The sequence below is a fragment of the Microcaecilia unicolor genome, chromosome 5 (assembly GCF_901765095.1).
Source record: "Microcaecilia unicolor chromosome 5, aMicUni1.1, whole genome shotgun sequence".
Lineage (NCBI taxonomy): Eukaryota > Metazoa > Chordata > Amphibia > Gymnophiona > Siphonopidae > Microcaecilia > Microcaecilia unicolor.
In genome coordinates, this window is record NC_044035.1 from 260984895 (window position 1) to 261000127 (window position 15233).

Consider the following 15233-nt stretch of genomic DNA (forward strand, 5'->3'; position numbering starts at 1 on the left):
CTCTGCGCGGCGGTGGCTTTGGCTGAAGCATTGGTCTGCTGACCACGCCTCTAAATCCCGCCTGGCTAAATTGCCTTTTAAAGGCAAGCTGCTCTTTGGGGTCGAGCTGGACAAAATCGTGACCGATCTCGGCACGTCTAAGGGCAAGAAGTTACCAGAGGTCAGGGCTCGGGCTAGTACTCGCCCCGGTACCTCCAGAGGACGGTTTCAGGAAGCCCGTCGGTACCGCCCGGGCAGGTCGGGCTCTTCTGCCTCCTCTTCCTTCAAGAGGAACTTCTCCCCCAAGCAGCATTCCTTTCGCAGAGACCGCCGTCCCGGAGGTGCTCCCTCCGGTCCTCCCCCAGGGTCTCGTACCCAATGACGGGGCCTTGGTCCACCCCCCAGTGCAGATTGGAGGACGGCTGTCCTCGTTTCTGGGCGAGTGGACCACAATAACTTCAGACGCTTGGGTGCTGGAAGTCATCAGAGACGGCTACAAGCTAGAGTTCTGCCGACCCTTAAGAGACGGGTTTGTACTCTCTCCCTGCAAGTCTCCGGTCAAAGCTGTGGCAGTGCAGCAGACCTTGGACAATCTGATCCGCCTGGGTGCGGTCGTTCCGGTGCCAGAAAATCAGCTTGGCAAGGGACCTTACTCCATTTACTTTGTGGTACCAAAGAAAGGAGGTTCTGTACGGCCTATCCTCGACCTCAAAGGGGTCAATCGGGCCTTGAAAGTTCGGCACTTTCGCATGGAGGGTCTCCGCTCTGTTATAGCGGCAGTGAAGGCAGGGGAGTACCTGGCATCCTTGGACATCAAGGAAGCGTACTTGCATATTCCCATCTGGCCTCCTCATCAACGCTTTCTGCGTTTTGCAGTCCTGGGCCGACACTTCCAGTTCAGAGCCCTCCCGTTCGGGTTGGCTACTGCTCCGCGGACCTTCTCCAAAGTAATGGTGGTCATCGCGGCCTTCCTGAGGAAGGAAGGAGTACAAGTCCATCCTTATCTGGACGACTGGTTGATCCGAGCCCCCTCTTATGCAGAGTGCGGCAAAGCTGTGAACCGGGTGGTTGCTCTTTTGAGCTCCCTGGGGTGGATCATCAACTGGGAGAAAAGCCAGCTGCGCCCAACTCAGTCCCTGGAGTATCTGGGAGTTCGATTCGACACCCAAGTGGGCAGAGTGTTCCTGCCAGACAATCGGATTGTCAAGCTTCAGGCTCAGGTGGACCAGTTCCTAGTAGCCTCTCCTCTTCGGGCTTGGGACTATGTGCAGCTGTTGGGCTCTATGACGGCCACGATGGAAGTAGTGCCCTGGGCCAGGGCTCATATGAGACCACTACAACACTCTCTGCTGCAGCGCTGGACTCCGATGTCGGAGGATTATGCTGTGCGCCTTCCCTTGGACCCAGCAGGGCGCAAGGCGCTGAGCTGGTGGACGCAGACAGACAAGTTGTCTGCAGGAATGCCTCTGGTGACCCCGGAGTGGATTGTCGTCACGACAGACGCCTCTTTGTCGGGCTGGGGAGCCCACTGCTTGGGAAGGACAGCGCAGGGGCTCTGGTCTCCTGCAGAGGTAAAGTGGTCTATCAACCTCCTGGAACTCAGAGCCATTCGGTTGGCGCTTTTGGAGTTCATCCCAGTACTGGCGTTGAAGCCAGTACGGGTCCTGTCGGACAATGCCACGGCTGTGGCCTATGTCAACCGCCAGGGAGGTACCAAGAGCGCCCCTCTAGCCAAGGAGGCCATGAATCTATGCCAGTGGGCGGAAGCGAACCTGGAACAGCTGTCAGCGGCCCACATTGCCGGAGTCATGAATGTCAAGGCGGACTTTCTCAGTCGCCATACCTTGGAGCCCGGAGAGTGGCAGCTATCGGCTCAGGCGTTCTTGGGCATCACGAAGCGCTGGGGCCAGCCGAGCCTAGATCTGATGGCGTCATCGGCCAATTGCCAAGTGCCGCGCTTTTTCAGCAGAGGACGGGACCCTCGATCCCTGGGAGTAGATGCTCTTCTCCAACAGTGGCCGACACAAGAGCTCCTCTATGTGTTCCCGCCCTGGCCCATGTTGGGCAGGGTGCTAGACCGGGTGGCAAAGCATCCGGGCCGGGTAATCCTGGTGGGTCCGGATTGGCCCAGACGTCCCTGGTATGCGGACTTGATCAGGCTCTCAGTCGACGATCCTCTGCGGCTGCCAGTGGAGCAGGGTCTGTTACATCAGGGTCCCATGGTGATGGAGGATCCCTCCCCCTTTGGTCTTACGGCCTGGCTATTGAGCGGCAGCGTCTGAGGAAGAAGGGCTTCTCAGACAAGGTCATCGCCACTATGCTGAGAGCGAGGAAGCGCTCTACTTCTACTGCTTACGCCAGGGTTTGGCGTACCTTTGCAGCGTGGTGTGAAGCAGGCTCATGTTCTCCATTCACTGCTCCAATTTCTTCAGTGTTGGCATTCCTGCAAGAAGGTCTGGAGAAAGGCCTGTCGCTCAGTTCCCTTAAAGTCCAGGTAGCGGCCCTGGCTTGCTTCAGGGGCCGCCTGAAGGGTGCTTCCCTGGCTTCGCAGCCAGATGTGGTGCGTTTTCTCAAGGGAGTTAATCACCTGCGCTCTCCTCTGCACTCGGTGGTGCCTGCGTGGAATCTCAACCTGGTGCTAAGAGCATTACAGAAGCCGCCTTTTGAACCCTTGTCGAGGGCATCTCTGAAAGACCTGATGTTGAAAGCAGTCTTTTTGGTGGCTATCACTTCAGCCAGAAGAGTTTCCGAGCTCCAGGCACTCTCATGTCGAGAGCCTTTTCTGCAGTTCACTGAGGCAGGAGTGCCTATTCGCACAGTGCCTTCCTTTCTGCCCAAGATTGTTTCTCGCTTCCATGTGAATCAGCAGCTCTGTCTCCCTTCCTTTCGTAGGGAGGACTACCCAGAGGAATACTCTGCTCTTAAATATCTGGATGTGAGACGAGTCATCATCAGATATTTGGAAGTGACCAATGATTTCCGGAAGTCGGATCATCTGTTTGTCCTGTTTGCAGACTCGGCTCACAGCGATTCCCACATGCCGGCTGCCGCTCAACAATCTCCTTGCAGCTACTAAGTGCTAACCCGGAAGCCTCTCCTCTGTTGAGATTGTTGAGCGCCAGCCGGCGTGTGGGAATCGCTGCGAGCCAAGCCTGCGACCGGAATCGCTGTGCAGGAGAAATGGTGGGCATAGGGGTGGAGGGAAGGGAGAAATGTTAGAAATGATGGTAGAGGGGAGGAAGATAGAGATGCTGTATGGGAAGGGGAGAGAGATGTTGGACCCAGAACACAAAGGAGAGGGAGAGAGAGAGATGGTGGACAGTGGGAATGAGAGGGGGAGATAGACAGACATGGGGGTGGATGAGAGGGAGGGAGAGGTACACAGTAGGTGGTGAGGGGGGGGAATGCTGGGCCATGGGGGAGAGGACAGGAATGAAGAGAGAAGGGGCAGGAAAATATAAGGCTACCGGGGTGGGGAGGGGATCAGATGCTGGTTAGAAGGGTGGAGGGGAGGAGTGGAGGAGTGGCCTAGTGGTTAGGGTGGTGGACTTTGGTCCTGGGGAACTGAGGAACTGAGTTCGATTCCCACTTCAGGCACAGGCAGCTCCTTGTGACTCTGGGCAAGTCACTTAACCCTCCATTGCCCCATGTAAGCCGCATTGAGCCTGCCATGAGTGGGAAAGTGCGGGGTACAAATGTAACAAAAAGAAAAGATAATGGGAATAGTGGAACCCTGTGGGAGAGGCCAAAAGGAGGAGGAGGGGGTGGCAAGGAAATGAATGAGAGATAGTGATTACAGAGGGTAGAAATATGGTAATGGGAAGTAGATTAAAGATAAAAAAGAAAGAGATGGGGAGGAGTAAGATGGGGAATGGGAGAGCTAGTGGGTGAAAGAAGAAGATGGAAGTTTGATAGGTAGTTGAAAAGTAAAAAGGAGACGAAGAAGGGAGAGAGAGACAGAAAAGAGCTACAAAGGAATGATCAATATGTCAGAGGCAGGAATAGTGAGGGAACAGACAGGAGAGAGGAGAAAAGACAAATGGACTGCAGCCGCTTGAAGAAGAATTAGCAGACAACAGAGAGGAAAGAGAAATTGGAACCAGCAAGGTGGAAAAATAAAATGTCCAGACAAAGGTAGAAACAAAGCATTTTATTTTGAATGGAATATGTTAGCTTTTGGAAATGTGCATAGCAAATGTCTTTGTATTGTGTTCTGTAGAAAAGGAAATGCATCTCTGTTTTATGTCTTCAGTGTTGCAGTAATGCTATGTTTAACTTCTTGGGGTTCCTTTTCAATTTTTGTCTAAATATTTTTTTTCTAATTTGTGATCCCTTGTTCTGTAGTTGGTGAGGGTCTGTTGGTGTGATAGTAATGGCAGGTGGGAAATTGGATGGGAGGCAAAGAGGAGAGGGGAGCCCTCCTTTATTTTCTGACCTGGGCCCAAGCAGGTCTAACTGCAGTCCTAACCCTTCCATATCATCATGCTGATCAATCCATAGACTGGTGGGTTGTGTCCATCTACCAGCAGGTGGAGATAGAGAGCAAACTTTTGCCTCCCTATATGTGGTCATGTGCTGCCGGAAACTCCTCAGTATGTTCTCTATCTCAGCAGGCCTTGTCGAGGGCATCTCTGAAAGACCTGATGTTGAAAGCAGTCTTTTTGGTGGCTATCACTTCAGCCAGAAGAGTTTCCGAGCTCCAGGCACTCTCATGTCGAGAGCCTTTTCTGCAGTTCACTGAGGCAGGAGTGACTATTCGCACAGTGCCTTCCTTCCTGCCCAAGATTGTTTCTCGCTTCCATGTGAATCAGCAGCTCTGTCTCCCTTCCTTTCGTAGGGAGGACTACCCAGAGGAATACTCTGCTCTTAAATATCTGGATGTGAGACGAGTCATCATCAGATATTTGGAAGTGACCAATGATTTCCGGAAGTCGGATCATCTGTTTGTCCTGTTTGCAGGTCCTCGTAAGGGTCTGCAGGCTGCTAAGCCTACAGTGGCAAGATGGGTCAAGGAAGCCATTGCAGCGGCTTATGTGGCCGCGGGGAAGGTGCCGCCTATCCAGCTGAAGGTTCACTCCACTAGAGCTCAGGCGGCCTCGATGGCAGAGGCCGGCTCCGTCTCCTTGGAAGAGATATGCAAGGCGGCAACTTGGGCATCGGCCCATACATTCTCCAAGCATTACCGCTTGACTGTGGCGGCACGGGCGGAGGCCCGGTTTGGAGCTTCAGTGTTGAGGTCAGGGATTTCAATGTCCCGCCCTGGGTGAGTACTGCTTCGGTACATCCCACCAGTCTATGGATTGATCAGCATGATGATATGGAAGGTAAAATTATGTATCATACCTGATAATTTTCTTTCCATTAATCATAGCTGATCAATCCATAGTCCCTCCCAGATATCTGTACTGTTTATATTCTGGTTGCATTTCAGGTTCAAGTTTAGTCTTCAGTTCCTGTTCAGGAGGACTTCGTGTTCAAGTTTTTCAATGGATTCTTCAAGAGTTGAGACGAATTTGTGTTACAGTGAGCTGCTGCATTCCTCTCCCCTCCGTTTTACGGGGCTGGATTGAGACTTAAATTCTGCCGGCACTCCCTCCCGCTTCGTGCGGCTGTAGGGCAGCTTTGTACCCTTCCCGCTTCGGCAGTGTTAGGGTCAGTCAGCTTCTCCCGCGGTTGCGGTTGCAGGATAAGCCAGATCCCTCCGCATCGGCGGGTGTGGTGTCCCTCCCCCGCTCCGCGGGGATGAGCTGGACGGATTCCCCTCCCCCACTTGTGTGGGGATGAGCTGGGTTAATTCCCCTCCCCTGTTTCGGCGGTGGTGAGCTGGGCAGAGTGTCCCTTTGTGGGTGTAATTCTCTAAGTGCTGAGTCCTGCGGATGGAGCTTTGATATCGACATACTGAGGAGTTTCCGGCAGCACATGACCACATATAGGGAGGCAAAAGTTTGCTCTCTATCTCCACCTGCTGGTAGATGGACACAACCCACCAGTCTATGGATTGATCAGCTATGATTAATGGAAAGAAAATTATCAGGTATGATACATAATTTTACCATCTGAACTTCTGTAATTTAATTTTTCACATAAAAGGATGGTGTTTGCACTGTTGTATTACAGTTATTTGCTCTTAAAACCTATTTTTTTTTTGTTTCTGGTGACTTGTCATATTTTTACAGTGTGCCAAATATGGCCCTTTGAGTTGTTTAAGTTTTTGTGTGTGTGTGGGGTGGGGGGTTCTAAAGGAATAAAAAAATCATTCTGTGTATCTTCCCCCTCTCCCTAAAAATAACTCTCAAGTATGGTGTCCTTATCACACCAAACATTTTAGACATGTCAGGGTTTTCCAAGAAGAACTTGGCTGGTAATTTGATGTGGTTGGGGGGGGGGAGGGGAGAGGGGAGTTCATGTATGTGCATGCCCTATAAAGTAGGTTTCATTAGTTTTGCGTGATTATAAAAGTTTCCTAAGTTGTTTTTTTTTTTTTTCTTTCTCTGACTTCTCCTTAGCTCACAAGTCTCTTTGCTTATTACTGCTCTGTTGACGTCACCCTGGCGATGTGGGACAATTACTTACAGCAAGCAGACCCCTTCTTTATTTATTTCCTAATGCTGATCATCCTCGTTAATGCCAAGTGAGTTCTTTTCAAATTGATTTTTACCTTTTATGTGCTGTAGTTTTAGTTCTACTCATTGTCTTGGTCTTCTTTTCCAGAGATATTATTTTGACACAAGAATCGGACAACAAAGAAGAAATTATAAGTAGGTAACATGGTATAGATAAGCTGGCAGATCTACATTTACACAGATCTGACATTAAACTATGATATAAGATCAGTAGGTAAATGAATACATGTGACAGGTTGTGGTGATACATAGTTGTGGCATCTTCTTATCTTTTATTTTCAATATTTGTCATCACAAGGATGTCTTTTCACATATATAAACATCTATTATTTAGGTTACATTTTTTTTTTTTTTTTTAAGCATTTATTTATAATTTTAACATTTTAAAACACAGTACATATCCATATATTGATTCTGTAGATACATGTCTTCACATAGTAGCATAAGAGTTTCAAACATTATCTAATAATTTCAGCTAAACAGTTATACACCTCTATGTAGGTTACCTATATTCCCCTCCTCTTAAGCCTTCCCACCCCCTATATAAGTATGTGCGCCACAAGTTTTATGGTGCAGAGGTTGCTTTCCATTTAATATACGGGTCCCAGATTTTATGGTAATGTATAATCCGACCATTTCTCATAGCTGTAAGTTTTGACATCAATTGTATTCTATCCAATTTTTCCCGGACTACGTGTATTCCCGGAATCATAGGCTTCTTCCAGGCTGAAGCAATGATGAGTTTGCCTGCCACAAATAACTGGGTGGCAAAGCTGTGTGTGATTTTTTTAATCCCTGTGGGTTTAAAGTGAAGCAGACAGCTCTCTGCCTTCATGGGATACGTCTGGCTCGTCACCTTACATAGGAAGCCTATCACCTCCATCCAAAACTTCTGGGCATGGCTACAGGTCCACCACATGTGAAACATATCCCCTTTTATCTCACATTGCCTCCAACAGTTGCCCATGCCCTTTTTATACATTGTGGCTAATCGGTGGGGAGTGTAGTACCACCAATACAGCATCTTGTGCCCGTTTTCTATCAGGGTACTAGAGACTGATACCCTTAGTAGTGACCGAAAGGCTTGTGCCCATTGAGAGGGGTCATAGGTGGAACCCATTACTGTCTCCCATTTTGTAGTGTAGTGTTCTATTGGGTTCTCCCTAGATAAGAGGGCCCCATAAAGTTTAGTTATCCCCCCTTTACTACCCCCTTTCGTCAGACTTTTCTCCAGTATTGTCTCTGTCAGACTAAGCTCTTCTACCACTCTCCTCTTTATAAAGTCACGAACCTGGTAAAATTGAAAAGCTTGCAGGGGGGAAAGTCCATGTTCTCGGCATAATTCTGTGTATGAGGTCCTTACCCCTTGTTCCCACATTTGTCCCAGTTCACACAAGCCTCGCTCTTCCCATTCTAGGTACGCCCCGTCTAATTGACCCGGCCCAAACTGCGGAGCAAATCTGAGAAACATGTGCGTAAAGTATGTCCTTTCTGGGAAATGCTGCTTCCTTATTTGTCTCCAGGTCATAAGAGGCCACCGCAGCACGGGAGGGCTTCTCTTAATTACTTCATCTAATTGTTGTGTCGGTAGCCATGGCACCGCTCTCAAGGGAATGGGATCTACCCATCTTTGCTCCATTTTAATGCCTATCTTTACCGGGTTCTGCTGCCACGCAGCTATTATTTTTAAATGCGCCGCCTGATAATAGGTCTTAAAAGATGGGACCCCCATCCCGCCCCGCTTACGCGATTGATATAGCACCTCTCTCCGCACTCTCGGGGGTTTTTTCTTCCAAATGAACGCAAATGCCTTTCTCTGCAAATTCCTCAGAAAGCCCTTTGGGAGATTGATTGGTAATGCCATAAAAAGATATAAAAGTTTGGGGAGAACTATCATTTTTAATGCACTGATTCTTCCCATCCATGACAAAGTCAAGCCCTCCCATCGCTCCATTTCCAAAAAGAGTTCTCGCACTTTGTCTGGGAAGTTGTATTTGAAAATGTCTTCTATTTTACGTGGAATATTGACCCCTAAGTATCGAATGTATTTGGTCGCCCACCTGTATTGAAATTGCTGTTGGAGCTGTGTCATCTGTATATCAGGTATCCCCACGTCTAATGCTTCAGACTTGTCAAAGTTAATTTTAAACCCTGACACTTCCCCATATTTTTGTATAACTTCATTTATTTTTGGGAAGGAGACCAGGGGCTCCACCAACGTGAGCAATATATCGTCCGCGAACATAAGAACTTTAGTCTCTATTCCTCCCCATCTTGGGCCCCTGATCTCTCTCTGGGTTCTAATTTGAATAGCCAGCGGTTCCATTACTAGGGCAAATAAAAGCGGGGATAGCGCACAGCCCTGTCTGGTGCCCCTGTTCAGCTGGAACGCTTGAGAGAGATGGCCATTAACCCGCACAGCCGCTTTTGGGGATTTGTATATTGTGTGTAACCAGGCCCCAAATCGCCCTCCAATGCCTATTTGTCTTAACACCTCAAATAAAAAAGCCCAGCTCACCCTGTCAAACGCTTTTTCGGCATCCAGAGATAAGATACACAAGGTGGTATTATGAATTTGTGCATTCTGGACCATAAAAATGGCTCTCCTGACATTGTCAAAAGTTTGCCGACCTTCCACAAACCCTGCCTGATCTTCATGGACTAAATTCGGGAGATATCTTTGTAATCTAGTTGCCAGAATTTTAGTAAATATTTTGTAGTCCACCCCCAGTAGGGAGATGGGCCTGTATGACCCACATTTCTGCGGGTCCTTGCCTGCTTTGGGGATCACAGTTATAGTAGCAAGATCCCAAGTTGGCGGCAACCCCGTGGCCATATCTATGGAGTTGAAGACTCTCACCAAAATGGGGGCCAGCAACTCTCCAAAGATTTTGTAAAATCGGTTTGTATATCCATCGGGGCCCGGCGCCTTGTGGGGAGCCAGATTTTTAATGGTGGACTTGACCTCCTCTAACGTGATGGGCTTCGATAATATTTGCTGGGCCTCCTCAGATAATTGAGGGAGCTCAATTCCCGCCAGAAACTCCTCTATATTTTCTAGATTTGGGGCCGTTTCTGGAGTATATAGTTGTTGATAAAAGGATCTAAATATGGACTTTATTGACTCCTGATCTGTATGGAGCTCACCTTGTTCATCTTTTAAGCTTCCTACTCCATTCCTAGCAGCTCTTTGTTTTAATTTATACGCTAATAATCGACTGGGCTTATTGCCAAATTCAAAATGTGTTTGACCTACTCTTTGCAATTGTACAGTCAAGTCTGCCAATTCCAAGTCCAGAATCTGGTGTCTTATCTCCTGTGCCCGTCTCAGCAATGTTGGACTGGGCTGCGCATCCCCTTGTTGCAACTCCCCCTCCACTCGCAACAACTCCTCCCGCAATTTCTGTTCCTCTGCAATTCTCTTTTTCCAACAGTGTGAGCGCAGCGCAATCAATTGGCCCTGCAGCACTGCCTTAAGTCCCTCCCAGAGTGTGGCCGGGGATACCTCCCCATTGTCATTATAAGTGAGATATTCTTTAATATATTGTTCAATGGAGATTAGGTTATCTGGGCTCACTAATAGTGTGTCATCTAGATTCCATATGCGCTCTTTTCTTGGCATCCCCATGTTTGCGAGTCGTAGCAGCACTGGGGAGTGATCTGACCATGTACGTGGTAGTATTTGGGATGTGGCCCCCATACTCGATATCATTACGTCTCCCAGCCACATGTCTATCCGGGAAAAGCTATGATGCACTGAAGAGTAAAATGTATAGCTACGTGTGGAGGGGTTATCCCTGCGCCACAAGTCTATTAATTGCCACCTTGTGAGTAGTTCTTTAAGCTGGCGTCTACCCTGTTGGCCATAAGTGACTCCTACTGCGGAGTTGTCTAAATGTGGATGTAGAGTAATGTTAAAGTCTCCTCCTACTAATAGGGATCCCTCAATGTGTTGTGTGATTTGTCGGTCTAGTTCTAGGAAAAATTGCTCCTGATTGGCATTGGGACCATAAATGTTTAGTATCGTGTAAGCTTTTCCCGCTAGTTGCAGATTCACAATCAAATATCGCCCATCTTTGTCCCGTATTACCTTCCGTACCACCCAGGGCTTGGAATTGCTTAGTGCTATCAGAACTCCCTTACTTTTTGTGTTTGCATGGGAAGAGGCGAAATATATATGAGGGTATTGTCTATGCGAACAGAGTCTCTCGTATCTGGGTTTAAGGTGGGTTTCCTGGATCAAAGCCACATCCACTTGTAGGCGGCAAAGTTCCCTAAATAATAATTGTCGCTTTCTGGGTATGTTTAGCCCCTTTACGTTTAATGATAGCCCTATTATATCAGCCATAATTATCTCGAGATGTCATTCTTCGCCTCTGCAGTGTATCTCTACCCTGATAAGCCTGATATGCCTCATGTACTGTGTCATCTTTGTTCCCCTCCCTACTCCCCTCCCCCTCCCAATTCCCACCCTTCCCCCCATCTTTGTAATTTGGGTGTCTCTCAATATTGACAGGCACCCAAGCAAAGAGAAAGTGACTCACCAAACATTTACCGCATACCCCTTGAATATCAGTTAACGTAACATAAGCAAACTAACATTACTTAAACATGTCCTTCGTCTTGGTCCCGAATCGCTACTTTGGTGTCTAGCAGCTTTTCACCTTCTATTAATTCTGGATCTTCTCGTCCCGTGGCTTCATGTAACTTTAGCAGCAGATTGTTGTCGCTGAAGTCTCCGTGGACCTTTTCCCGCTCTTTTCCATTTTGTTGGTGCTGACTGTGTGGTACTTCTCTTATCCCCGTTAGGAGCAACCAAGTCCGTTTCCACTTCTAGTTCTGGGCAAATTGTTCTGGCCTCTTCAAGTGATCTTATTTGGTGCAACTTGCCGTCTTTATAAAATGCCAAGGCAAAGGGATATCGCCATCTGTACTGTATGTTGAGGTCACGCAGTCTTTTTGTAAAAGGCTTCAATTCACTTCTTCTTTTCAACGTCGCTGCTGCCACATCTTGGTAGATTTCAATTCTATATGAGTCCCATTTAAATTCTGAGGCTTGGCGTGCTGCTGTTAAGATTTGTTCTTTGAGCTTAAAACTCGTAAAGCAGGCTATTATATCCTTTGATATGTTGTTGCGGCTCGGGCCCAGCACTCTATGGGCCCTTTCAATCTGAACTGCTTCTGCCTCAATAGCCGTATTGTTTGCTGCCATCAATTCGACCACCATTTTTTGAACCACCGTTGTGATATCTTGATATGTGGGCGTCTCCGGTAGCCCACGAAAGCGCAGGTTGTTCCGTCGGCCTCTATTTTCTAGGTCTTCAACCTTGGCCCATAGTTGCTGTTGCTCTTTATGCAATCCTGTCATATGTTGTTCCATCTGCCCCAGAGCTTCACTGTGGCCTTCCACCTGGTTTTCTGTTTCCTCCAAGCGCGTCCCAAGCTCCCGAATTTCACCTCTAAGGTCAGCTCCAAGCGTGGCTACTTCTGTACGTAGCGCTTTCAGGTTTGAGCTGATTTCCTGTAGCCAGTTTTTTAGCGCTGGAGCGATCTCTCCATCTGCCGCTTCCAGAGCGGGGCGCTCAGGCGATCCTTCGCCTCGGCGTTGACTCCTCTCCTCTTGTTTTTCTTGCTCTTCGCGGGCCGCCGCCATCTTGGAGCTTGGCGCACCGTCTCCGTTCGGGTAGGCAAATCGCGCTAGGTCCAACCCCGCCGCTTTCTGAGTCATCTTAACTCGATTGCTGACTGAAGGAGGGGGTATTCAGACCCGCTGGGCTTCGTTTGCCGCTGTTCGCTCGAGTTTATTAGCAGATTTCTTGCGGGGTAGCGGGAGCTCCGCTCTCAGACGTCCATTCTATCTGGTGACGTCACTTCCTCTCATTTAGGTTACATTTTTAATGCTTTAAGTATGTATACCCTAGAGGAGAGGAGAAACGGGAGGGATATGATACAGATTATTTAAGTGGAAATGAAGTTGTATAACTAGAGTCGTTATATAAAGTTCCAAGGACTCGGAAACAATATTGAGTCGTATTTTTTCAAAAAGAGTATTCGATGCTTGGAACGGTCTCCCAAGGGAGTTGGTGGATACAAAAGCAGTAACGGGGAAAACAAAAGGCATGCGATAAATGTAGAGGATGCTGCTTCTGGCTAGCACGAGGGAACTATATAGTTTAAATGTTAAAAAACTACTGGAACATACGGCTCAACAATTGGATTCCTGGAATACTCTGATGTTATTGCTAGCGGGGAAGATCTGTCTTATTAGAATGGTGATCTTGCCAAAATGGGTATATGCTTTGCAGACATTACCAATAAAGATTCTGCAAAAAGACATAAAGCATTTTTATCGCCTTGTGATGAGGTTTTGTTGGGCTAAGAAACGAGCCAAAGTCCAGCAGAATTTTCTGCTGGGAGGATGGAGACAAGGGAGAATGGGGATCCCTAATATCAAATATGATAATATGGCTTGTCTATTGCGACAAGTGAGAGATTGGATATTTTCCACCCATGTACACACACCTCTTGAATTGGAGGAAGCGTTTTTCACTCCATATAACCTTATAACACTATTACACACCCAGAAAAACATGATCCCAAATAGATTTCGACACAGTGTTTTGTTAATGCCCATCAGAGAATCGTGGAGATTTTTAGGAAGGCTATTGGGAGGGAACCCATTGGTAACTGAGCTCCTTGCAATTAATGGCAATCCGATGTTCCTGCCAGGGTCAGAGAATAAAACCTTTGTTAATTGGGGATGAATGGGAGTAGCTCGATTGGAGGATGTTTTGGGAGAAGACGAGGGATATAAAAGCGTTGTCACAATTACTGACATTGGGGACTGAGAGCTGAGGCGATAAATTTGTGTACTGCCAGCTTAACACTTTAGATAAAAAAGCCTTAAAAATGAAGTTGGGAGAACAGTTCAAAAGGTTTTTTGAGGAGATCTCCAAAAATGCCCCATCCATAAGTACATAAGTACATAAGTAGTGCCATACTGGGAAAGACCAAAGGTCCATCTAGCCCAGCATCCTGTCACCGACAGTGGCCAATCCAGGTCAAGGGCACCTGGCACGCTCCCCAAACGTAAAAACATTCCAGACAAGTTATACCTAAAAATGCGGAATTTTTCCAAGTCCATTTAGGAATCTATCTAACCCCTTTTTAAACTCCGTCAAGCTAACTGCCCGTACCACGTTCTCCGGCAACGAATTCCAGAGTCTAATTACACGTTGGGTGAAGAAAAATTTTCTCCGATTCGTTTTAAATTTACCACACTGTAGCTTCAACTCATGCCCTCTAGTCCTAGTATTTTTGGATAGCGTGAACAGTCGCTTCACATCCACTCGATCCATTCCACTCATTATTTTATACACTTCTATCATATCTCCCCTCAGCCGTCTCTTCTCCAAGCTGAAAAGCCCTAGCCTTCTCAGCCTCTCTTCATAGGAAAGTCGTCCCATCCCCACTATCATTTTCGTCGCCCTTCGCTGTACCTTTTCCAATTCTACTATATCTTTTTTGAGATACGGAGACCAGTACTGAACACAATACTCCAGGTGCGGTCGCACCATGGAGCGATACAACGGCATTATAACATCCGCACACCTGGACTCCATACCCTTCCTAATAACACCCAACATTCTATTCGCTTTCCTAGCCGCAGCAGCACACTGAGCAGAAGGTTTCAGCGTATCATCGACGACGACACCCAGATCCCTTTCTTGATCCGTAACTCCTAACGCGGAACCTTGCAAGACGTAGCTATAATTCGGGTTCCTCTTACCCACATGCATCACTTTGCACTTGTCAACATTGAACTTCATCTGCCACTTGCACGCCCATTCTCCCAGTCTCGCAAGGTCCTCCTGTAATCGTTCACATTCCTCCTGCGACTTGACGACCCTGAATAATTTTGTGTCATCGGCGAATTTAATTACCTCACTAGTTATTCCAATCTCTAGGTCATTTATAAATACATTAAAAAGCAACGGACCCAGCACAGACCCCTGCGGGACCCCACTAACTACCCTCCTCCACTGAGAATACTGGCCACGCAATCCTACTCTCTGCTTCCTATCTTTCAACCAGTTCTTAATCCATAATAATACCCTACCTCCGATTCCATGACTCTGCAATTTCTTCAGGAGTCTTTCGTGCGGCACTTTGTCAAACGCCTTCTGAAAATCCAGATATACAATATCAACCGGCTCCCCATTGTCCACATGTTTGCTTACCCCCTCAAAAAAATGCATTAGATTGGTGAGGCAAGACTTCCCTTCACTAAATCCGTGCTGACTTTGTCTCATCAGTCCATGTTTTTGTATATGCTCTGCAATTTTATTCTTAATAATAGCCTCCACCATCTTGCCCGGCACCGACGTCAGACTCACCGGTCTATAATTTCCCGGATCTCCTCTGGAACCCTTCTTAAAAATCGGAGTAACATTGGCTACCCTCCAGTCTTCCGGTACTACACTCGATTTTAGGGACAGATTGCATATTTCTAACAGTAGCTCCGCAAGTTCATTTTTTAGTTCTATTAATACTCTGGGATGAATACCATCAGGTCCCGGTGATTTACTACTCTTCAGCTTGCTGAACTGACCCATTACATCCTCCAAGGTT

General features: G+C 47.5%; 1 protein-coding gene across 2 annotated transcripts in view; it reads left to right on the forward strand.

Moving 5' to 3' along the window:
- Positions 1–15233, forward strand: part of TBC1D23 (TBC1 domain family member 23) — a 111001-nt gene that overhangs the window by 29471 nt on the left and 66297 nt on the right. For both annotated transcript variants that reach the window (XM_030204069.1, XM_030204070.1), the window contains exons 6-7: positions 6486–6610; positions 6691–6737. In XM_030204069.1, the coding sequence (XP_030059929.1) occupies positions 6486–6610; positions 6691–6737 (172 nt within the window). The remainder of the gene's footprint in view (positions 1–6485; positions 6611–6690; positions 6738–15233) is intronic.